The following is a 24,699-nucleotide window of genomic DNA, read 5'->3' on the forward strand; positions in this document are numbered from 1 at the left end:
GTTTTGATCTCTTGACCTCGTGATCCACCCACCTCAGCCTTGCAAAGTGCTAGGATTACAGGCATGAGCCACCGTGCCTGGCCTGCTTTTTCAGTTTCTTAATGATATCTATCAAAGAATAGAAATTTTAAATTCCTTTCTTATTTTTTGAGATATGGTTTCACTCTGTTGCCCAAGCTGGAGTGCAGTGGCATGATCATAGCTCATTGAAGCCTTGATCTCCCAGGCTCAAGTGATCCTCCCACCTCAGCCTCCCGAGTAGCTAGGACAACAGCTGTGTGCCACCATGTTCAGCAAAATTTTGTATTTTTTGTAGAAAAGGGGTCTTACTTTGTTGCCCAGGCTGGTCTCCATCTCCTGGGCTCAAGAGATCCTCCTGCCTTGGGGCTCCCAACACGCTGGGATTACAGGTGTGAGTTAGGCCCCCAGCCTAGAAGTTTTAAATTCTGATGAGGTCTAATTTATCCATTTTTTCCTATGGTTAGTGCTTCTGAGAAATCTTAGATCACCTCAGTGTCAAACAGATATATTCTCCTATGCTCTCGCTAGGGGCTTTATCTTTCTAACATTTCTGTTGAAGCCCATGATCCTCTCAAATTAACTGTTGTGTGCTTTACAAGGTAACGGTTGAGGTTCATTTTTCTACATATGGACATCCAGTTATTCCAGCATCATTTGTTGAAAATGTTCCTTTCCCCATTGAATTGTCTTGGCATCTCTGTCAAAAATCAATTGGCCACATATGTATGGGTCTATATCTGGACTCAATTCTGATCTATGGCTGTCTTTTTTGCCAATACCTCACTGTCTTGATTACAATAGCTCTTAAAATCTTTTCTTTTTTTTTTTTTAAAGACAGCGTCTCACCCTGTCTTCCAGGCTGGAGTGCAGTGGTGTGATCATAGCTCACTGCAGCCTCCACCTTCTGGACTCAAGCAATCCTCTCACCTCACCCCCCGAGTAGCTAGGACTACAGGCATGCATCACCATGCCCAGCTAATTATTTATTTATTTATTTATTTATTTGTAGAGACTGGGGTTTCACTATGTTGCCCAGGCTGGTCTTGAACTCCTGGACTCAAGCAATCCTCCCACCTTGGCCTCCCAAAGTGCTGGGATTACAGACATGAGCTGCCGTGCCCAGCCAGGTCTTCATTTTTTTGTTCAATCTGATGCTTCTGCCTTTTTACTAGAATATTTAACTTCCATTTCATTGCTGAAATTAATGTCATTGTTGGTAGTTTTGGGCTTAGGTCTATCTTTTGACATTGGTTTTCTTTTTCCCCTCAATTTTTTTGTTCGTTTGGCAGCTTACATTTCTATTTTTTGGCACCTTAAGTCAATCAAATTGTGCCAAGTTCTGGCCCTCCCCCGGCCCCACACCGCCTTCCAACCTCACATGAGGGCAGCTGGGAGGAGGCAGGAGACCTCTCTGTGTGGTGTCCCTTTAAAGGGCTGATGGCCTCCAGTTTCTGTCCACTTTTTCAGGTGCTCTGTAGTGCCTTCAAATAGATTATTAAAAATACTTTGCCTGGAGTTTATCATTTTTATCTGTGGGAGATTTAATCTAGCTCATTACCAGATGCTGTCATGGCTGCAACCAGAAACTGATCTAACTGGCTGTACTGAGCCACAGTGCAGGCTAAGAAAAAGTGGCTTGTCACACTCATCTCAATTTCTGCCTACTGTCTGATAGGGCATATTGATGGAGCTGACTGTGTCCTCCAAACAGAACAGGAGCAAGAGGAAAGGGTAAGAAGAACCAGAAGCACTGACATGAGTGCTTCTGATGATGGGAGAGAATGTGGATTTATGGGATCACTCATAAACTGTTGCAGGAAGTGCAAATGGGCACCAACACTTTTGAAATGAGTCTGGCAGGATCTACGAAAGCTGAACTTTTGTATTCCGAATACACTTCCACTCCTAAGTATCTATCCCAGAGTGTCCAGAGCAACATCGTTTGTAATAAAAAACAAAACTTGGAAGCATCTCAAGTGCCTACCAGCAGCAGGATGGCTACACTGCCATACATTTTCACAATGGACTATGCATAACAATACTTCCCCACAGCCACACATGGCAACGTCAAGAAGTCTTTGCTGAGTGGAAAAGCAAGTCTCAAAAGATTGCACAGAGTATGCTGCTCCTGTTTGTTTTATAAAGTGCAAAAACAACCAAAACTAAACAAAACATTGTTTAGGCAGTCATATATATGTGATCAAACTACCTTCAGAAAGAGCAAAGGGATAATAAACATAAAATTCATTTTTTTTTTTTTTTTTTTTTGAGACGGAGTCTCGCTCTGTTGCCCAGGCTGGAGTGCAGTGGCGCAATCTCGGCTCACTGCAAGCTCCGTCTCCCGGGTTCATGCCATTATCCTGCCTCAGCCTCCCGAGTAGCTGGGACTACAAGCATCCACCACCACGCCCGGCTAATTTTTTTGTATTTTTAGTAGAGACAGGGTTTCACCATGTTAGCCAGGATGGTCTCGATCTCCTGACCTTGTGATCCGCCTGCCCCGACCTCCCAAAGTGCTGGGATTACAGGCGTGAGCCACCGCGCCTGGCACATAAAATTCAAACCAGAGATTACCTGGAGGGAGAGAGGCAGGGAGGAGCATGTGGGTAGACACATATTTAGATTATTAGATATCAGGTTTACAGATATTCATTTTATTAAGAAGGAATTAATGAATAAAACACAGAGAGAAAAGAGGGTCATGCATCTACCAAATATGACATGAAGGGTTTTGATGAGCTAAAAATGGACACTCAAGAAGGCAGAGAGTCAACAGATGTAGATGGCCATCAGTTAAAAAGGCAGGCACTCAGGAACAGCTCTAGGAAGAGAAATAAACTAACAGATACCTATGCAGGCATCGGCAGAGCAAAGAGACTTTGCTTTCCTTTGTTGAGCTGAAGGCGAGGGTGGTGAATTCCTGTTTGTTTTTGGATCCCTGGCCTGCCTCACACCAGGACCCAGTGTGTGGTTCCACGTCCTTAGATACGTATGCCTGGTCAGGGTACTAGTCTCAATTAAAAGCAACTGCAACATCAGTCCCAATCCATAGTGCCCACGTCCAACACAGAGGCTGAGGGTGAAGCTAAGAAGAAAAACAGGCGCGAGCTAACACTAAAGAGCACAGTGGCACTCCTCTGTGGCCTCTGCTCCAACCCAGGTGTGCTCTGCGAGGCCACAGGTGAGACTCCCCAGAGGCCTGTTCCTAATGGGGTCTACAAAGAATGCACAAGGGAGGCTCAGAGACATTTACAGTTAGGCTCAAAATAACCGTGAGGGCCAGCTGTGCCTTCCAGCCGAGCCACCTCCAAAATTCCAGGTGGGACCACGGATAGCGCAGCTTGCTACAGCCCAGCTAACTTCTCCAGGGAAAGTGAGGGTGGGAAAAAATAAATCACAAATATTTACTGTTGGCCAGGTACAGTGGCTCAAGCCTGGAATCCAAGCACCTTGGGAGGCCAAGGTGGGAGGATCCCTTGAACCCAGCTGTTCGAGACCAGCCTGAGCAACAGAGACTCTATCTCTACAAAAAAAAATTTAAAAATTAGCTTGGTGTGGTGGCTTGAACCTGTAGTCCCAACTACTTGGGAGGCAGAGGTGGGGGGATCGCTTGAGCCCATGAAGCCAAAGGCTGCAGTGAGCCATGATCATACCACTGCACTCCAGCCTGGGTGACAGAGTGAGAGCCTGTCTCAAAAAATAAAATAAATATATATTTATTGTTGCTTTAAAAAGCAGAAACAGGCTGGGTGTGGTGGCTCACACCTGTAACCCCAGCACTTTGGGAGGCCAAGGTGGGAAGATCGCTTGAGCCCCAGAGGTTGAGACCAGCCTGGGCAACATGGTGAAACCCCATCTCTAATAAAAATACAAAAATTAGTGCTTCCTCCAGTCCATGCCTCCAATATGACGGAAAAAAGAAGGAACAATGGTCGTGCCAAAAAGGGCCGCGGCCACGTGCAGCCTATTTGCTGCACGAACTGTGCCTGATGTGTGCCCAAGGACAAGGCTATTAAGAAATTCGTCATTGGAAACACAGTGGAGGCTGCAGCAGTCAGGGACATTTCTGAAGCGAGCGTCTTCGATGCCTATGTGCTTCCCAAGCTGTATGTGAAGCTACATTACTGTCTGAGTTGTGCAATTCACAGCAAAGTAGTCAGGAATCGATCTCGTGAAGCCCACAAGGACTGAACACCGCCAACCCAATTTAGACCTGCGGATGCTGCCCGACGACCCCCACCAAAGCCCACGTAAGGAGTTGAGTCCTTAAAGACTGAAGACGGACTATTCTCTTGAGAAAAATAAAATGGAAATTGTACTTAATAAAAAAATACAAAAAGTAGCCATGAGTGGTGACATGCACCTGTGGTCCCAGCTACTCGCAGGGGCTAAAGTGTGAGGATCACCTGAGCTTGGGGGGTTGAGACTGCAGTAAACTGAGATCACATCACTGCACTCCAGCCTGGGTGACAGAGTGAAACCTTGTCTCAAAAAAAAAAAAAAAAAAAAAAAAGTAGAAATATCGGCTAAAACCTAAGAGATCTATTTGACATTGGCGGGGGCTGTGATCTCGTGGAGCCAAGCATTGTAGCTCTGCTCTCGAAGTCAAACTGCGGAGAGCTTCACAGGGGCCGTGACATACTCTACAGATTAGATGCACTGTACCAGCACCACTCTTGACAAGCAATGTGTCCCATAAACATTACTTCTGTGGCCGTTAGAAATCAAGGTCAAATATAATGCTGAAAGGTGAAAGCTCTCTGGTAGCCAAGGTTCCTGTTTCACGAGGTCCCTCTAATTGGTCATTGACTCTTGACAGCTGTTGCCCAGCCTCTGCTGCTGGGGACCTGGAGCACAATCTTCTGCAGGGTACGGGCCTGGCCTTTGGTTTACTGACTGTGTCTAACACACACCTCCCGCTCACTGCCTTTCCTCACTCCTCTTCTAGTTAGTCAAGCCTTTCCCAGTCACTCTTACCACCTCCTTTCCTGGAATCCAATTCACATTTGGGTCTCTGATAAGAATGAAGATGCTAATAATTAAGAATGTCCAGGAGTGCTTTGTAATAAGTGCCCTTTCCTATTCATCACATGCCATATAGACCCCAGGGTGCCTCCTGCTGACCTGGGAGGCTCAGATGCAGCCAGAGGGCAGTGTCCTGCTCGGCAGATAGCGCACAACACAGGGCCAAGAAGAGCCGTCCTCCAGGGCCATGCATGCTGGCATGACAGAGTTCTCAGACACAACAGTAGACAGATGCTTCTGGGTATCAGGGCACAGGGCAGACAGATCTTGATTTATGTTCAGTTAAAATGGCTTAACCTTTGTTGGGGCACTCATTAGGAACCTTTCTTTGTGAGCAAAATAGTCCATCAAAATTACTGAAAATAAAGTGCTCTTGTCCAAAATACTCTCAACAGCCTCTTATTCTCTGGGATGAATGAGTAATATATGCGATATAACAAACCTGCTTGCTTTCTTTCTCCAGAGCTTCTACAAAGCACTGCGTAAACACCTGAATAGTGGCTATGATTTCCGGGGCCCCATCGGTTTCCAGGAGTGCACACCTGAACAATGCAAAGTCAGATCAGAACACGTTTAACCAGTAATCCGGCAAACATGAAAACCTGCACTGTATAAGGGAAAAGTAGAAACACTTTTTTTGTGCCATAAGCTTCAGCAGTATCTCAACTCATCAGATTTCAGTCCTTGTGTGAAAACAGGATAAATCTGTTGCTCCCTGTTATATTTTCTTTAAAATTGCAATGTGCAGAGCTCTCTTTCTTGGTTCTTAAATTATTAAGCAATGCAAATCCCTTCCACACAGGCTTGCATACTCTGTACAAATATTTTTGTATTGTATGCCTGGACACGCAACATCAACATTTTGCTTTCACAAATGGAGATGAAGCTGCTCAAAGGGTAAAACGGCTTGATCCATCCACCCAGCAAAGTAGGAAAATAATCTGTGTGTACCTGGTTTCGTTTCCATGCATTTTCATACAATTAATTTTTCTTTATGTTTGTTTAAGCAAAACAAAACAAAACAAAACAAACAAACAAAAAAACTCTCAAATTTTGCTAGCTTTAAACCCCAAACCCTATTCTGACTACTGGTGAGTTATTGTTACAGTCAAAATTCCTTTCCCCAAAGTCTGCAGTCTGCCCTGCAGACTCTGCTGCTGTGTTAGGTGGGAGAGGCTAGTGAGAGAGCTGATATGGGCTCCCCCGGAAGAGGGGCTGGGACACTCCCAGGTGACAAGCTCCCCAGGGGCGTCCAGTCTTAGTACTCCATGGTTAAAACTCCCACTAACTGCCAGCCACATCTCAGCTTCATGGCTGTGTGAGCTCCTCATCTCTCGCCGTCTGTAAATCTAAGCATTTCCCAAGAAGTACTCGTATTTTCAAAATAAAAATGTAATGTGTTGTAAGAGAACATGCATGGTGTATTTTGCCTTTCAGAAGAGCTCTGTTAAGAATGACTTTTATTTTTCTTGGCTTTCTTTAGCTTTAAAGTCTTTTAAAAATATTGGTCAGCCCTCATGTGTTGAAGGGAGTATATTGCTACCCTTTATTCTGAGCTGAGAAAAATCCTACGTGAATATTTCATGATATTAATATCTAACTCAATTCTGTGTTTCTATTATTAGAGTCTTTAAAGGCTAAAGAAAATAAAGTTATCTTAATTCTTAGGCACTGGCCTTTAAATTTACACTGATTTTTGAGTTTTTACCTCTAATTACCAAAAAGCTCAGAGGAACAGGAGGGAATCAGAAACTCTAATTTCCCCGTGGTACAGCCAGAGACAACCACAACATTTTCTGATTCATGTTTGGAAATGGAACCTTTTTTACATCAATTACTAGAAGAAACGGTGTAACATTTACCTGAACATCTCATCAACAACCCGGAATATGGCAGGGTGGCAGGCTGCTTGAGGCTGTAAAAGGATAAGACCACGAGAATGTGAAATATCGCAAGCACTTTCTCAGAAACTTGCTATTATCAGCCAAAGGAGTTATTGGGAACTGCTGATGTCCAGAAAACTGGCATACTCTTTTTGGTTAGAAGAATGAACCACTGCTGTACTGAAAACGCCCCACATACAAGTGCATACGGTGGTCTCCCTGGGCAGGGGTTACAGGCAGCTTATTCCTCTGTATACTCCTTTATGTCCCACATTTTCTATAAAAGCTCAGGTGATCCATAATACAGAATCAATAAGTATTAGAGAAACTTTAAACATCCCTCTGCCCGCATGCCATGGAGCCTGCCTGTACTGCCAGTTCTACTGAAGTGTGCCTGTGTGACCTCCTCAAATGGCTAGATGTGCCTTGAGGTCAGGCCCGTGCCTGCAGCCTGTTTATTCGGTAATGGGTACATAATAATTTAGAATTATTATTGGCAAACCAGTGACCACTACCACGCTGGACTAAATCACATCGCATCTTAGTGCACTTAACAGCTTGCGTTAAGATAAAAAGAGGGTTCATGAAGAAGAATAAAAGGTATCTAATTTCTCCTTGAATATTTCGGTGATGGGTTCTGATTATTTGAGTCTGCAGAAGCTGGCCTCCGGTATCCCTGGGAGCTGGGGGGAGCTTCACTGGCCCAGTTCCTGGTTCCCTATCTTTTTGGCCAGAGCTCAAAGTATGAGATGATGCCAGATGAAAATGCCCATTTGTGTTCCAAAACAGATCCTTTATAGCAGGGTCCGTAACCTTTTCGGCACCAGGGACCGGTTTCTTGGAAGGCAATGTTTCCACAGACGGGGAGGGGGAGATGGTTTTGGGATGAAACGGTTGCCCCTCAGATCATCAGAGGACAACCCGATTCCAGGCATGCGCAGTCAGGATGGGGCTCTGGTTCCCTGGGAAGCGAAGCCAGCTGCTCTGACAGGGGCAGGTGCGGGCGGGAAGGCTCGGGGCTCCCTTCCGCTGTGCGCCCAGGGGGCGGGGACCCCTGCTTCATAGCAGCATTCACATATTAGTGGATCAGGTGCTATTGGAAATTCAAGTCAGAGTGCATCTGATATGACTAGCTTTGGGAAACACTGTTCACAGGCCCCCGTCAGCAAGAAAAAAGGAGGCGCTCTGCTCCGCCCGTGCCCTGGATCACACTGAGGCAGCACCGCGCCTCCTCGCGGCCTCCCCGATGACATTGAGCCCGCGCCATCTAGCGTCCACTCGCCAGCACTGCTGGACCCGCCGGGCTCCAGGCAGGAGCTCTGCCACTTTTTCAGGACAGGATAATCTTTTAATTATTTCAAGATTTCTAATTTGCAAGTTAAAATGTCCTACTCTTTAAATAATCTATGCTCCCTCATCCTTCACTGATGTGCATTTTTATCTAAAAGGAACCAACTTGATATTCTTACAGATAAATTCATTATCTATGCAAGAAAATAATTTGGCAGGACCACGGTTCAGGAGAGGAGAGGCAGGTTATTTTGTGGCTTCAAACTTAGGCATGTCAGTTAATCTCCTGCTGCCTAGTCTCACTGTAAATAATAACAGTTATTAAGAGGTCACTGGATATAAGCACGGAAAATATAAAAGTTTCTATGTATTCATAATGAAAAAATAAAACAAGGGAAAAGCAACCGTATGTCTTGAAGAAATGTGATTCATCTAAGTTTGCCACAGCAATTTTCAAAGTTTGTACAACATGCCTATTGAATAAGAGTATTTAAGATCAAATAGCACTGTTATGTGCCCACAGGCAGACAGATAAGAGCTTGGAAATGCACTGATAGAAAATAAGATCAAATTTGAAAATGGTAAAATTGAATTTCTTTTTTCTAAATGGTCAAACTATCCCAGAGCCATTCTATAGGTTTGATGCTAGTAGAGAATCATTCAATACTAATTATAGGGATTTCCAAACAGCAAAGAAAATGATGATCAGATGTAGATTAGGGCTACCATAAAAACCACTGGGGGAGCAAGGAAGACAGCTCTTACTCAGTTTGTTAGAAGACAGTGAGAGCTTATATGCTCCTCTTCTGTGCGCTGTTTTCTAGCAAAATTGCTCAATCCAATGTTTTAAATGCCTGCTGGCTGTGTGCAATCTGCTTGTTCTTCCCCATACAGATGGACTCTCCTCTTAGATTTCTTTCTTTCCAAATATTTCAGACCCTTGGCTACTCTCAGCCTGCTTCCACAACCCATTTTAGCTTTTAAAACAGGTAAGAGGCCAGGAGGCAGGGGAACCTGCAGAAACAGCAATGGCAGAGATTTTGATTTGAAAACCAGTCTTTTTTTTTTTGAGACAGGGTCTCATTCTGTTGCCAGGCTGGAGTGCAGTGGCAATCTTGGCTCACTGAAACCTCCGACTCCTGGGTTCAAAAGATTCTCCTGCCTCAGCCTCCCGAGTAGCTGGGATTACAGGTGTGTGCCACCACACCCGGCTAATTTTTGTATTTTTAGTAGAGATGGGGTTTCACCGTGTTGGCCAGGATGGTCTCGATCTCCTGACCTCACCAAAAAAAAAAAAAAAAAAAAAAAAAGAAAGAAAAAGAAAAAGAAAACCAGTCTCCCTTGCCACCCTACAGCTGTGAACTGCTCCTTCTCATCTGCACCCCTCACCGATGGCTTTTAAAATGAGACTCTTTATACTTTCTGAGCACATAATTTCAGGGTCAGTGAGTCCCCTCATGAGGACTGGAGTACTACAGGTCAGGCATATGTCCCAGCGACATCAAATCACAAAAGCAATCTTAAGCTGCTTTTCTTATCAAGATAATCTTCCAAATAGAATTAAAGTTTTAATACACGCTTCTTTGGAAGCCGTATCTTCCCCCCTAAATCTCTATAGCATCTTCATGAGTGATGACACAGGCATCTAACCTCTGATCCTGTTTTATTTGTAAGGTGGGGCACTCCGGTAACACACCAGAGGTCACGCTGCAATCCAGGGCTCTGAAGCCCCATGACTGGGGCCATTATCTTTTCTATAAAAGCGGGGAAATAAAATAAACCTTTTGTGGTTTCCATCTGTTTGTTTTTCTCCATCCTACCAAAATCTGTTCCTTCTCAAGCTCTCTCTTCTCCATCTGGCCTAATGATTTCCACAGGCAGATCATTTCAACTCGAGGGGAGCTACGTCAGCAGGAGGTCTTCAATAACATGAGTCTTGTCCTTCCCTCCCTATCTCTCTGTCTTTTCACTGAATGCCCAGGATGACTAGGGGGCGAAGATGGAGAGCTCTGGGTTCTGCCTTCCCTCTCCTATAGACCGATTGTTCTGCTGGGTGTGCATCCCCTCGGGCTAACGAGAGCTTTCCCTCTGATCTCCCCTCATGGCTACCCAGAACTGCATTGTTTCTCTCCCCTCCACCAAGAAAGACAGCCCATCTTCATCCCTCAAAACACAAGGGAAGATAAAGTCAACATGGAATCAACACACAATAACCATGGTCTCAATGCCTGTTTTGGAGGAGAGGCCAACTTGTCACTCTGCACCATGAACTGTGCAAATTACAAAGGCTCTTGTGCCCGGTCCTTGATATTTACTTAAGCTGTTATTTTCATACCAACTCACCAATGATTATTACAAGCCACTTGCCACTTGAAAGAGGCCTGAGAACACAGAAGAACAGAATTCTCAGGAAGAAGCATTTCTTTCTTTCTGTCATTTGCTGATTGTGTGTGTGTGTGTGTGTGTGTGTGTGTGTGTGTGTGTGAGAGAGAGAGAGAGAGAGAGAGAGAGAATAGGGAAAAGGAGAGGAACAGAAAACAAACCAAAAAGGGAAATCAGACTATGATTTAAGGTAATTCACTGACAAAAGCAAATCCCTTTTAGAAAAAATAAAAAGGCAGTGAAGGAACAGAAAAAATTATCAAGTACTTTCCATCTATCACCTTTCATAGGTATATTCGCCTTAAAAATAAAGAAGGAAATAGCAGATGACAGAGAAGCTGAAGTTCATTAAGCCTGGAATAGATTCTTCCTGGTATTTTCATGTACTTGCATGTAGCTTAAATATTTACTTAGGAAATGGGTCATTTAAAGAATCAGCTGATGGGCAGCTTCCCCTCTAGTTTACCCAGCAGCCGGACAATCCCGTCCCACTGTGTAGCTGTTTCTGAGCCACTGTTCTCTCCACAGTGGGAAGCCCTTGTTGTTAATATGTGCATATTAACCACAAAATACCTTTCTTCTTAAAAAGAAGATTCTCCGTAAGAGTCATTTCACCAGTGAACTCCTCTATTGAATTGAAAAATGATTTGGCTTGAGAAAAACCTATTTATACAAAACCTTCACATCTATCGTACAATGAGGCACCTTTATAAATATGTATTTTTTATTATGCCATTTGCTTCTTTTCTATTTTCAAAATACTAAACATAAGATTCTAAATATCCCTTTTACATTTTCAGATCTATTTTGTTTTAAAACATTCAGGTTCCTTTTAACAAATTTGAGCTCGGAAAAATTATTCTTTCTTTTTTATCTTTACCAGATGTTGTTTATACACAAACAATTTTTTCAGTACTCCATAATGCAATTATTGTTTAGTGATAAATCTGTCATTCCTGGGCTTAAGAACTTAAAAAGTACCAAATGTACTTTTGCGTCTTAAATTTACATGTGCTCTCCTCTGTGTTTGGACACAGAGGATGCCCAGCACCCCCTCCCCCACCTGAAGTCCTTCTAGCCTTGCCCAGTGGCCTCTATCCAATTAGCCCCGGTAGCCCAAGCCGGAAGAAAGCTCCTCAGCCCCCTGCTGCTTCACAGCTCAGCCTGAGTGGCAATGACCCCTACGTCCATCCCTGCTTTGTTTTTGGGTTTTTTCCTTTCTCCCTTCATCTCTGGCCACAAGGTCTGCATCCCCAACTGCAATTCCAACTGCAATTCATTGCAAGGAAACTTGCAACGTGGGCCTCTTCACAGAGACGATGCTGGAGGATCTGGTGCCCCCCTGAGGCTAATTCTGGAAAGTGCAACTCCAGTCCAAGACAGAACCTCCCAGCTTTTAGCCTTACACATCAGCCAGCACTACTGGACTACTGCTAAATTATCTACTTCAGCTCTTGTTTAATTACATGCACCACATTAAAGAGCTCAAAAGGAAGTGCTGAAAAGACTGAAAAAGCAGGAAAAGAAAACCCTGGCATGTTAGTGAAAAGTTACTTAAGCACAGCAAACTGACAATATCACCCAGGATGTGGAGTGAACTCTTCAGCACAATATTTTACCAAGGAGGAGCTGCACATTGGGAGTCTGTGTAAAGGAAGTTTCTTTTTCTTTCTGAAGTGCTACAATTGCTACCTGGAGAATGAGGGAAAAAAACACAACCTATCCCATATCGAGGAGGATACTGAGGTATCTAGATTTTTTTATTCTTAAGTTCTTATTAGATAAAGTAATCTTTTGAATTGAGCCATAAAGATTTTTAGGTAGGAGAGAAAATGAAGCATATTCTGGTATCAAATCTTAGCAGAAACAACTCTGCCTCCTGGGCGCCTCCTCTGCTCCTTTCTTTTGGGGACAAGTCTGCCTGGGAAGGTGAGGCTAGCTCCTCTGGACCCAGCTGCGGGCGGGCTCTGCCGGCAAATGGGAGGGCATGGGAATCGGGTACCTTCCGGCCCTGGCATGCAGCTTGCCAGCCAAGCACAGTGCCACCCTGACACCCTGCAGGTACTTTTCATTCCAATGTGGAATTCAAAGAATAGCTTTCTGGGCTCCACAAACAGAATTGTAACTGGAAAACATAACATCCTTCTAATTTGCGGCCAGCCTTGGGAAACCGAACAATGCCAAGAAGGCTGCATAATTAACAAGTGGCTTTCACTACTGTTGGTGACATCAGTTTTTAAGGCCAGGTCTGAAGCTATGGATTATGGTCTTCCCATGCCCATGTTGTCAAGGAAAACACAAGACCATCTGCTTTTGAAAAGTTTCAGTCTGTACAGTAAATGACAATCCAGGGCTAATACCTCGCTTGATGTAGGAGCTACCAACTGTGGCAGACAGCATGACTCAAGGGCAGTCCAGTCCACTGCACGGAAGCCAAAGGGGAAGCCTCAAAAGTGAACGGGCTTTGAAAACTTCTCTTTTATTTTAGATGTTAAATACATACATAGTCATTTGGAACTCAGGTAATAAGAGACTAATCCCTCATTATTCATGGTCTTAATGGAAAACATCAGACCTGCGAGTCCAAGAGGCCAAAGAACATTTGGGAAGGTCATTTCACTTTGTACAACCTGTACCACACTTTTATCTTTTGTTTTTGTTACATTTTGGTAACTATAGAATTTCCAGGACTCATTCTGCATAGTCCCAAGACAGAGAAATATAATTAACAGTGCTCTATATAAAACACAAGTTATGTAGACCATCACACTTTAATTACTCTCAGAATCCAACTCTAACGTAATAGGCATCAGGTTTCCTCTGGAGCACAGCGCAGCAGTCTCGTGCTATCTGAGTCTTAGAGATCTCTCTGATACTTCTGTACAGTTCTGTCACTGCACCAAGATACTGCACTGCGATAAATGAATCAGATGATGCAATTAGGAAGCAGGCTCTTCAGGTTACCCCTGCAATCACTTAGCTACGTCACAGGTCTATTCCAGCCTGCCTGGCTTTCTGGCACTGCAGGCCCAGGAGGCTGAGGAGAACAGCCCACACCAATCAGGGGCTTCCAGCCATCGTCTGTATTGTAATTACCTCCTTGAACCATGAGGCACAGAGAGGTCACATCCTGCCAATGCCACAATAAATTAAACCAAATAACACCCTCTAGGATCCCCCTTTAGCCATAATGGAAGCTCTGAATTTCTGCACACATGATCCCAATAAAAGCTTTTGTAAGTCAACTGACTTCAAAGCTGTGTGACTCGTGGGAGATTACTGTAAACTACAAACTGGAGACTGAGCATTACACAGTTATGTGCAATGGGACGGCCTGCATTCTCTGTCTTGCATCTGCTGTGCTCACCACAGTGCTGCTCAGGCACGAGGGCCACAGGCAAAAAGGACATGGAGAAGGTTCAGAGAAGAATCCAAGGATTAAGGAAAGGCTGGAAAAAAGGCAATGGGACTAGAATTTTTCAATAGGGAGAAGACTTAAGGAAAATGTCATAAGCACCTTGGGAGCAAGCACATAGCCCAGTTACTATTATTTTGCCACTGAAAAAGGACCAGAGAAACGGAAATCCTAGTATGCACATGCAAGTTAGAAATAGATTTAGCAGACAATAAAGGTAATTTATGACTTTGAATCACCAGGAATGGGCTGTCAGAGGGCTTCTGAAAGTCATGATTTATTTTGAATTGTACTGCAACCATTTTAAAATAAGGTGCATTCCTATTTCTTGCCTTAATATACTACTCTTTTGGATGGTAAGGTTAGTAGTAATTATCCTTAAGAAATCTGTTTGGGCTCTCTCAGTCTGAATATACACGTCTTCCTTTCTCTTCTCCCGTGGTAAACTTTCAAGTCAGGTGGGATCAGTGTGTGCAGCCTGAGGCACAGGTGAGAGCAATGTGGCTGTCAGCATTTGCAACCCTATGCACACTGCCCTGGGAGGCCAAGAGAAAGGGTGAAAGGGGCCGTGAAACAAAGGGAGAAACGGGATCGAGGAGGAGGGCAACTGATTCCATTAGGATTCCCTTAGACAGTCTCCAACTAGAAAGAGAAAGAAAGAACACAGAAGTCCCAACTGAACTAAACAAGCTGAAGGCCTCTAGGAGGTAGGGGTTGTATGAGCTCACGAAAAGTGGGCACAGCCAACCTCAGGGACTTCCTCAGTCTCAGCTCAAGGGCGACGGTGAACACTCCCTCCTTCCCAGTGTCCCGGCCACTAACTAAAGGCCGGACTGTTCACTGTGGCTCTTGGAACTCACTTTCTCTACTTCCAGGAAGCAGGAAGAGGTGGAAGGCAATCTCTGTGCCACATCCCTGCAGATTACGAAAGCTAAAGGGAAAAAGGGCAGAGTCCACTGGAGCTCCTGGAAGACAGAGGCTGCGGGACCACGGCACCTGCAGGTTTCTGAATCATTTTTTCAGGGTGCCTTGGTCTTTATTCCTGTCCTTACAAAATGTGCTCCAATCCCACAGAGCTGCCTCCCACAAAGGAAGATGACTGGTGAGTCAGTGGTGGCGAGGGCCACTGAGAGCCCAGGGTGCCAGACACTGGGCCAGGAGGTGGATGTCCACGTGGGCTGGAGTCCCCAGCTGCACAGTCCTGAGCTGGAAGGGAGCTGGGCGCCACCGCACAGGGGAGGGTGAAGGCAGGTGGCCTCACACCAAAAGAAAACTTACAGAAGTCTTAGCTGGTTCTGCTGCTTTAATCATTTTTCTGGGGTTTTGTGTCTCTTGAGTATTTCATCTTTCCTCTAGTGAAGAGCTACAAGTTTATTTTTTGAATGTTTTTAATTGATTCTTCCTCTTACCTATAGGTTCATTCCCAAAAACTTATTTTCCATGCTGAAATAAGAAATACTGTTTTTTAAAAGTCTGTTGTGCAAATGTCAATTCTTGTGAACATGTGATATACGGCATATCAATCAAGTAAACCTCAGATCTCTCCCTGCATGTTCTAAGGATGCAGAAAAGCCCCCTGTGTTAGCGATTTCAAAAATAAAATGTAAATACACGATTATTTATAAAGGTTCCAATTGCTCTTTTGTTTACATCCCCCCCTTTCATTCTCTGACTAAAAGAAATGATTCCCAGCATCTCCTTCAAGGATTTTTCCCTTCATCAAAACCCAGCACGTACCAGCGATGAATCTTTTATAAAGCATTCGATCCTTCTCAGACAATTTCTCTCACTGGAGATTAGCTTTTCAAAAAGATGCAGCATTGCTTTTTCAAGGCTGGGAAGATGCCGAAGCCAGAGGCAGACTACAGCCGACATGGGGAGAGAAATCTTCTTCCTTTCAGAAAGAAATAAACAAAATTTTAAATAGAAATGGCTCACTGAAAAAAGAAGATTAAAAAAAGTTCAAAATGCAATCACTAATCCAATTTGTGAGACTTCTCATCATGGTCACAGCAGTGGCTAATAATTTATAGAATCAGTGAATATTTACCAAGTGCTCATTTGCAAAATAATGTGAATATGCTTCCACTTCAACTCACCTTAAGAAATCAGAAATGCTCAGGAAAAAAATTGCTTTCAAAAAGAATAAGCAAATGACTAGTGATGGAAGAAAGAGGGAGCGATAAAAAACGGGATGGAAAAGGCCTTGTGATGCCCAGTCCCTAACTGAAGAAATAGGCATGTTCAAACATGTGTAATCATGCCTCACAATAGGGACGCGGACCTGGGTTTCAGTCCCAGCGCCACTGCCTACTAACTGTATGATCTCGGAGAAGTTAACCTCAGTTTATTCATCTGTAAAATGGGCCTATCTCCTTCACAGTGTTCTTGTAATGCAACAACACACGTACAGTGATTAGCACAGTGCTTGGCACATAAATATTCAATAACTGTAACTATAATCGGTTGCTTGAAAGTTGAAAATATTTCTAACAATTTCAAGGCCAGATGCAGTGGCTCACACCTATAATCCCAACACTTTGAGGGACTGAGGTGGAAGGATCACTTGAGCCCAGGAGTTCAAGACCAGCCTGGTCAAATAGTGAGGCCCTGCCTCTACAAAAAAAATTTTTTTTTTTTAAAATTAGCCTGGCATGGTGATAGCACACCTGTAATCCCAGCTACTTGGGAGGCTGAGGCAGGAGGATCGCTAGAGCCCAGGAGGCTGAGGGTGTAGTGAGCTGTGTTCACATCACTGCACTCCAACCTGGGCAAAAGACCAAGACTGTGTCTCAAATGAAAAAAATCCAATTTCCTATATGGTGGTTATGGCCTAGTTGATGCACTGGACCTTAATGTGATACTGGATAGGTTAGCAGGACTGGGAATCAAAGATTCCTTTAAAAAAAAAAAAGATGCAAAGTCGTGCTCTCTCACCCCGGCTAGAGTGCAATGGTGTGATCAAAGTTCCTTGTAACTTCAAACTCCTAGGCTCACGTGATCCTCCTGTGTCAGTCTCCCCAGTAGCTGGGACTACAGGTGCATGTCACCACATCTGGCTATTTTTTTTCTTGTAAAGATGGGGGTCTTGCTATTTTGCCCAGTTTGGTCTCGAACTCCTGGCCTCAAACAATCTTCCTGCCTTGGCCTCCCAAAATGTTGGGATTACAGGCCTGAGCCCCAGTACTCCCCAGACACAACCATTTTGTGTAGCTACATTTGTTTCTAAAGGAAAATATATTAAGGTCCTCTTGTGTCAGTGAATTGGGGCTCCACTTCCCCTCCCTGGAGGGAGCATGAGGGGCACGTGTCTAACTCTGAGCCCCAACTGCTGGCTCTGGGATACAGTAGAGCTGCCCCTGAGAGCCACCTGCCCTTTACCTGCACATCCCAGACAGTGGGTGCTTCCCAGTGGATGCTTTTCAAACTTGATGTCTTTATTCATTAACCTCCCTCCTGTCTTGCCCCAAGAAAAACGAGGCTACTGCTATTAATAAGGAAAACTAAAATGGGGGCATAAGCCCCCACCCCGACCCAACAACCCCTTCAAGGCCTATCCCTTCACCATGACTTTTGGGCCACTTCTCTGCAGAGCTGGTGTGAAGCCCAGCAACTGGGTCCAGGGACAGGAAGAGACAGAGCAGGGGACATGGGGAGCAGTTCCTAGAGGTTTCACTTTTTCTGCTTGCTTGGTGTAGCTCCTGCAGAACTTGTCCAGGGTTGACCCTGGGGCAAGAGCAGCAGGGAAGATGCTGAAGACCCGGGAAGACTGTGGAGGAGCTGGCAGAAGGCAGGGGGAAGGGAGAGAGGGCACATTCACCTCAGAGCCTCCAGATCTCATGCTCACACCCTGAGCTTCAATTTGTCCAGGACCCACCGGCAGGCCCCGTTCCTCATCTCCCCACCTCCCACACCTGGCAAAGCCCTGCCATGGTGCCACAGCCCCTCAATACTGGACATGCCATTTACTCAGATGAAAAGAAGGGAAGAAATGATTTCTGGAGGATTTACTAAGAGATCAGTTTGAGGTGTGTGGATTTGGAGTGTCTGAGGCACAACCAAGCAGAGATATTCAATACGTCCTTGAATATCCAAGGTGGAAGCTTCGGGAGAGGAACTGGCTGAAGGTACACGTTTGGGTGTCAGAACCCCAAGGGAGGAAGCTCTGAGTGCGGAGGCAGGTAGGGGAGGAGGAGCAGTTGCAGATGGCAGGAGGTGCAGAAGCAGAGGGCGCTGTCAACAGAGCACAAGAAGACACAGGCCTCGGGCAGGAAGTGTGTCTCTGAGCAGTGCTACAGAGGGGCGAATGAACCCTGGGTGTGCTGGGCAGGCCCTGGATGGCAGCGCATGGCAGAGAGAGGAGAGGAGTACAGGTGAAGCCAGGACTGCAGACAGGACTTCAGAGGACTAGCGGTGATGGGAGTGATCCCAGGCGGCGGCCCAGAGGTGGGGCCTAGTGTGCTCCTGAAAGGCTGCCAACGGGCAAGACGCAGAGGAGTGGGAGAGGCTGAAGAGCAGTGGCTGGAATGATGCTGTTTCGCTTGCACTTGAATCCTCATTAACAGCCCTACAAAACAGGTACAAAATTATCCCCTCCCCACACAGAAGAGGCAGCCGAGGTCAGAGAGGACCAGGACTCGCAGCTGGTAAGACTTGAAGCCAGGGCGGCTGAGGTTGGAGTGAGTACAGGACCACGTTGGCTCTGAGGAGGGGTGCAAGAAGCCGGGCCTGGGCTCAGCAGAACAGCGGGCAGCTTTACTGGGTGGGCCAGACGCCGTGCCTGTGCTTATGCCCCTTGTGAAGAGGAAAGGCTTTTCCATCCAGGTGGTCAGCCAATTCTAGCCGCATCAATGGAGCCCTGGGGAGGGGTTCCTGTCCAGTAATCATAGGGAAGCAGAACACCCCTGGGTGTGGAGAGGGTGCTCGTAGCTTCCATCATGGAGCCAGGAAGCTCTGAATAGGAGAGTTCGCCTCTCAGTGGCTCCTCCCTTCTCAAGCAGCAGTGCTGGCTTTGACCAGCTTTCCTCATGCCTTATCTTTTTTCAGGATCCATGTAACACGAACTGTACGTCATTGGAAAGGCATTTCACTGCAGTGAGAGGTCTTCTGCCAGCACCACATCCTGGCCGAGAGCCATGGCATGGTGTTTGTCATTCATCCTGCCAGGTGGTGGTGGGGAAGCTGCTGCAGCACTCGGGCCAGGCCGCCAGGAGCAGCAGCAAATTCACATGAACCAATGCAGAACCGACCCATCCTGCTTAGCGGTAGGAATGCAGAACCGACCTATCCTGCTTAGCACAGTCACGCAAGCACACGAGTCACACTCCAGTCAGTAAAGCGCGTGATGCGCCCATTCTAGTTTGAAAACGATGTATGTTAATAGCTGTCTTTTTATTAGAGCCTTGATTCAGAGCACACCCTACTAATTGCTGTGAGTGATTATGTTTATGGACCCGTGTTTAATATTTGGATAGATTTTGCTCTAAAACCTCAGTGAGTTAACTCTTTGTAATCACTCCTGAATGAAGGAATAGCCGAAGCAGTATCATCTTGATACGCTTGCCTAGCAGAATTTGGCCGAGCCAACATATTTGTATTCTACATGGTGCTCTGAACCAGGCTGGCTTTAAATAAAAAGGTGAATCACAGAAAAAGAACTGCAAATGGCCTATAAAAATGTGCAGCTCTCCCATATAATTAACAGTAAAGGAAGGGAAACGCACCGACGCGGTCTCAGTTTCACCCTCTCTGTGTAGGCGCTGAGAAGAGTGACAACACCCAGTACTGGGGTAGGCAGAGGGTGCGTGCACCTCCTCACAGGCAGGCAGGCACTGGCTTCACATGGCCAGTCATGTGGTGCCACTGAAGAAAATGCAAGACACACACCCCCGTGTTAATCATCGTACTGCTGTGAATTTGCCTGGCAGAAATAGAAACATCAGTTTGAGGATATTTACTGCAATCCTTAAACATGATAAGGACAAACCTATAAACACTGCAGTGTGCACCCACGGGGACGGCAGAACAGAGTGTGGGCCTCGTGCCACGGAGTATGCCCCTATTTCAAATGAGCTGGATCCATGTCCTGTGAGGGGTATTTAAGACACGCTGGTTAAAAAGCAGGCTCTGGAGTGATGTGGCTATGGTGTAATGCTGCTTTTGTTTTGACAATGAGCAGACAATGGCTTTATATGGACTTTATGTTTAACAAGCATAAGGTATGGCTACCAGAATTACTGCAGGATGAGGAGGAGGAGGTAATGAACATTTTCTGTATATGCCTTGTGCTGTACTGTTTGACCTGATAAAATGAATATATATATACATAAATAAATATATATATATAAATAAATATATATATTCATTCATTCTGTGGAAAATTTAAAGGACCAATAAAGTAAAAAAGAAAAAAATGTTTTTAGGGAAACTAAAAAATTTCATTCTGTTCAATGTGTTAGTGACAGAAACGCTAAGGTTGTCCTTTTTCTTGCCTATACTGGTTCCATCCATCCTGCCTGGAATTGACCAAAATCATGAATTCAAGAAAACAGAGTAAGATAAAAACTTGACTCCCCTAAATCCCTACCTAATAATTGGGAGAGTTTTCTGTATCGTAGTTATGTTTTAGGAAATGGGGTGGACATTTAGAATTTATGTGTAATACATTACTATTTTCTCCTTTAAAATAATGAGCAGTAGGCTTCCAGTCAGGGCTCCACCTAGAAATCTGATTTACAGTGACAGTGTCTGCCATGAGGCAGGGAAGCCTGGACAGGACGCTCTCCCCTGTCCAACAGACTCTTCCAAAAGACGCTTCCTTGACATTTAGAAAACTCTACTTTGTTTCCCCCAAATACTCAGTTTAGTGAGGCAGTTGTGTTTTCTCATCCTTTACAAAAAGAGGTAGCAGGTAAAGAAACTGGTCCAACTGCTTACTAAATAATTTTGGCTCCAAATATTTTTATAGCTACAAAAAAACAAAACAAAACAAAACCAGAATGCAGAATTAAATTCTTCACAAGAAAGGTTCTTGATGAGGGAGGCCCATCTGAGAGGTTGTGTTCTAAAGCTGTCTCAGCAGTAGAGGGGAGGCCAGGGCTTCCTCAGCCAAGACAAAGGTGCGCCGGCAATAGTCCACCTTTTCAAACCAGAAAGAGATCAAGGCTGTTTGGGTTGCCAGAGAAACTCACAAAACTTGGATTTAACTGTTGTGGAGAACTGCTTAATTCCAAGGAACTGAAAAGAACACTGTTTGATCCTAAAGTTGTATTTAGGTAACAGCCTGATCTAAGCAATGCATCATAATTCAGACAAAAGTTGCCATCATTATCATCTGCATGTGCAGAGCAGCTCACTTCTCAAAAGGCAGCCACCAACAAGCAGAAGAAATGTCCAAACCCAAACACACCAGAATGTCTGGCAATTACACATCAATATCAGCAGATTTTTTTATTAGAAAAGTAAAGTTTTCTGTGACTAAATTTGTGACCATATCTTATTAAGGTTAAAAAAACAGGATGTGGCCGGGCACAGTGTCTCAGGCCTATAGTCTCAGCACTTTGGGAGGTCGAGGAGGGTGGTTTGCTTGAGTCCAGGAGTTCAAGACCAGCCTGGGCAACATGGCAAAACCCAGTCTCTACCAGAAATACAAAATAATTAGCAAGGCATAGTGGCACATGCCTGTAGTCCCAGCCACTCGGGAGGCTGAGGTAAAAGAATCACCTGAGCCTGGGAGGTCGAGGCTACAGTGAGCCATGACTGTACCACTACACTCTAGCCTGGGTGATAGAGTAAGACCCTGTCTCAAAAAAAAAAAAAGGATGTGAGGAAGTCTCTCAGTTTCAATCATGGATAAACAATATTAATAGAAATGGGAGTTTTAGTTACTAATTCTTTGCCACCTTTCTGTCCTTGGTATTATGCTGACTTTTGTTTAAACACTCACCTATATGATTTGACAACACTTAAATCTGGATTTTTCTTATCTAAGTTGAAAAAAACATAAACCCAACATCTTGATTGTAGGTCGGCCCTTTCTTCTAATTTACGTTTTCATTTCCAGAGGTCTCATTTTCCTGATTTGTAAAATGGCTAGAGCGATGCTGATATTCAAAAGAATCTGTGGCTCCTCAAGAGTAATTCTAGTTAGGCTCCTTTTTTGGGGTAACTTGATATGCAAGAGCATAACAGATGAGTAAACTACTAATACATAAATTAGTCAAGAAGCATAAATTAGGTTCTTCTGATCTTATTAAGCATTGTTGGAAGCCATATTAGCTCTTTCAGCAATGGGAATTAAGCTTACATCTGGTTTTAGTTCAGTGATTCTTTTGTTGGGGGGAAAATATGAGTTTGCAAAAACCTAATACTACACATTGTCAAAAATAATACAATTACTAGAGTCAATAATGGTAACAGTAATATGCTAACAGTTTGTGGGTTTTTTTTTTTTTTTTTGAGACAGAGTTTTGTTCTTGTCACCCAGGCTGGAGTGCAATGGCACGATCTCGGCTCACTGCAACCTCTGCCTCCCGAGTTCAAGAAATTCTCCTGCCTCAGCCTCCTGAGTAGCTGGGACTACAGGCACCCGCCATCACACCCGGCTAATTTTTGTATTTTTAGTAGAGATGGGATTTTACCATGTTGGCCAGGCTGGTCTTAAATTCCTGACCTCAGGTGATCCACCCGCCTCAGCCTTCCAAAGTGCTGGGATTACACGTGTGAGCCACCGTGCCTGGCCACTAACAGTTATTTTTATTTTTTAGAGACAGGGTCTTGCTACATTGCCGAGGCTGGACTTGAACTCCTGGCCTCAAATGATTCTCCTGCTTCAGCCTCCTGAGTAGCTGGGATTACAGGTGTGTGCCACTGTGCCTGGCTTTTTATTTTTTAAAGCCTATGGCACCCGCTACTCCCCAGGCCCAATTCCCCTCAGCTTCTGAGATCAGGCAAGACTGGGCACATTTAGGGTGGAGTGGCTGTAGTCGCTAATGGTTAAGGGGTATTTACTGTGGATACCAGGCACTGTGCTGAGAATATTACAGTCATTCAACCCATTTAAATCTTAGTGTAAGTATTTGTCCTAGTTTGTAAGTTTATTTCTGTTATCCCACTATACTTATAAAAGGGATCTCTTTTAACTCTCAGAAGTGGCATGGTCTAGATTTTAAATCATATGGCCACCTTATTTAACACTCAGAGCCACCCCTGAGCTTTGAGTGTTAGAGTAGTCAGAGACTGGTATGTCAGTCACTCCCACTACTAGGAGCTGTTTTTACTCACAGAGCACTTCTCACACTCACTGTGTGGATTTTCTTCCTCCACACAAACCAATGCTCCCAACTCTCTAGACACCAACTCGGTGTCCAGTGATTCAATTCTGACACCACCTGGCATTAGCACACACCCCACAGGTTAAGGGCTCAGTCCCACAAGACTGCCCCCACTTCAGATGCCAGTCACAGGTCTGGGCCTCTCATTCTTCTGACCAACTAGCTATAAAATCAGAGGTTCCAATGATCCTCTCCTCAGGTTTGATAATTTGCTAGAATGGCTCACAGAACTCAGGAAGACACTTTACTTGCCATTACCAATTTATTCTGAAAGATACAATTCAGGAACAGCCACATGGAAGAGATGCATAGGGCCAGGCCTGGAGGAAGGTTCAGAGCTTCTGGGCCCTCTCCAGGCACGTCACCTTCCCAGCGCCTGGATGTGACCACCAACCTGGAAGCTATTTGAACCCCACAGTTTAGGTTTTTTATGGAGGTCTCACAATGTAAGCACAACTGATTAAATCGCTGGCCAGTAGTGATCAGGTCGAACTCTGGGGGTCAGGTGTGGTTGGTTCCTCTGGCTACCAGCCCCCATCCCGAGGCTATCTGGGGGCCCACCAGGAGTCACTTCATTAGCCTACACTCAGGTGTGGTGAAAAGGGACTTATGAATAATAAAAGACGCTCTTCTCACCTCATCACTCAGGAAATTCCAAGGGTTTTAGGAGCCTGGATGAAGATCAAATGCACATTTCTTATTATATCACAAGATCACCGTCATGCCTTCATTCTTTTTTTCACTTGTTCACTGTCTCATTCATTCAGGCATATAGAACAAATTCTCCATCCAGTCTTCAAGCTTCTCAGTATTTTTGAAGCAGTGGATTCGGATGACCTCAGAGGACATGTCACGCTGAAGTACTTATACTCCAGACTTACAAAAGGACCTCAGCAGCCCGCCCAGGAAGGTTTTATGCAATCTGTAGCCTGCAGGTGCCTATGATGGCAACCCCAGGGACAGACATGAAAAGTTGACATTTAGGCCAAGAAATTTAAAAGTTCCTCTAGGTTATCTAAACCGTAAAGAGGGGCAAGCATCTGCTGTTTAAAAGACAGGCAGCCCATTGCTGAAAATAATGACTGCATTTGGAAGCCAAGGCCAAAGACGCCAGCCAATTGTCAAACAGATGAAATTCCACTGGTGTACTGTGGTAAGCAAATAGTTGGAAGGCTAAACACGGGGTAGGGTGCATTGGTCAAAGAAAGCGTGTGGTTTCCAAATGACCACGCAGCACATCTGGGGAGGGGGTGCTGGGCGAGGCTGGTAATTTGCACTGATTGATTGGATCAGCCTCGCTGTGTCAACATGTGGCTGGGATGTTCCGTCTACGGGAAAGTATCCATGGAGA

The 24,699-nt window shown here is 44.8% G+C and overlaps 2 protein-coding genes and 1 pseudogene across 7 annotated transcripts in view; 2 read left to right on the forward strand and 1 right to left on the reverse strand.

Moving 5' to 3' along the window:
• AOPEP (aminopeptidase O (putative)) overlaps positions 1–24,699 on the forward strand; it is a 430,010-nt gene that overhangs the window by 401,947 nt on the left and 3,364 nt on the right. Inside the window, exon 17 of one of the 2 annotated variants that reach the window (XM_063649702.1) lies at positions 1,697–2,479. The exons of the other annotated variant lie outside the window; for it this stretch is intronic. The gene's annotated coding sequence lies outside the window, so the exon portion shown is untranslated. Of the gene's footprint in view, positions 1–1,696; positions 2,480–24,699 lie in introns of those variants that run through there. 2 annotated transcript variants of the gene reach the window in all.
• Positions 1–24,699, reverse strand: part of FANCC (FA complementation group C) — a 217,988-nt gene that overhangs the window by 20,280 nt on the left and 173,009 nt on the right. For all 5 annotated transcript variants that reach the window (XM_054502579.2, XM_054502576.2, XM_054502577.2 and 2 more), the window contains 3 exons: positions 15,754–15,910; positions 6,909–6,961; positions 5,489–5,588 (listed from right to left, as the gene is read on the reverse strand). In XM_054502579.2, coding sequence (XP_054358554.1) covers positions 5,489–5,588; positions 6,909–6,961; positions 15,754–15,910 — 310 coding nt within the window. The remainder of the gene's footprint in view (positions 1–5,488; positions 5,589–6,908; positions 6,962–15,753; positions 15,911–24,699) is intronic.
• LOC129044576 (small ribosomal subunit protein eS26-like) lies at positions 3,847–4,361 on the forward strand (annotated as a pseudogene).

The sequence above is a fragment of the Pongo pygmaeus genome, chromosome 13, assembly GCF_028885625.2.
Source record: "Pongo pygmaeus isolate AG05252 chromosome 13, NHGRI_mPonPyg2-v2.0_pri, whole genome shotgun sequence".
NCBI classification, from domain to species: Eukaryota; Metazoa; Chordata; class Mammalia; order Primates; family Hominidae; genus Pongo; species Pongo pygmaeus.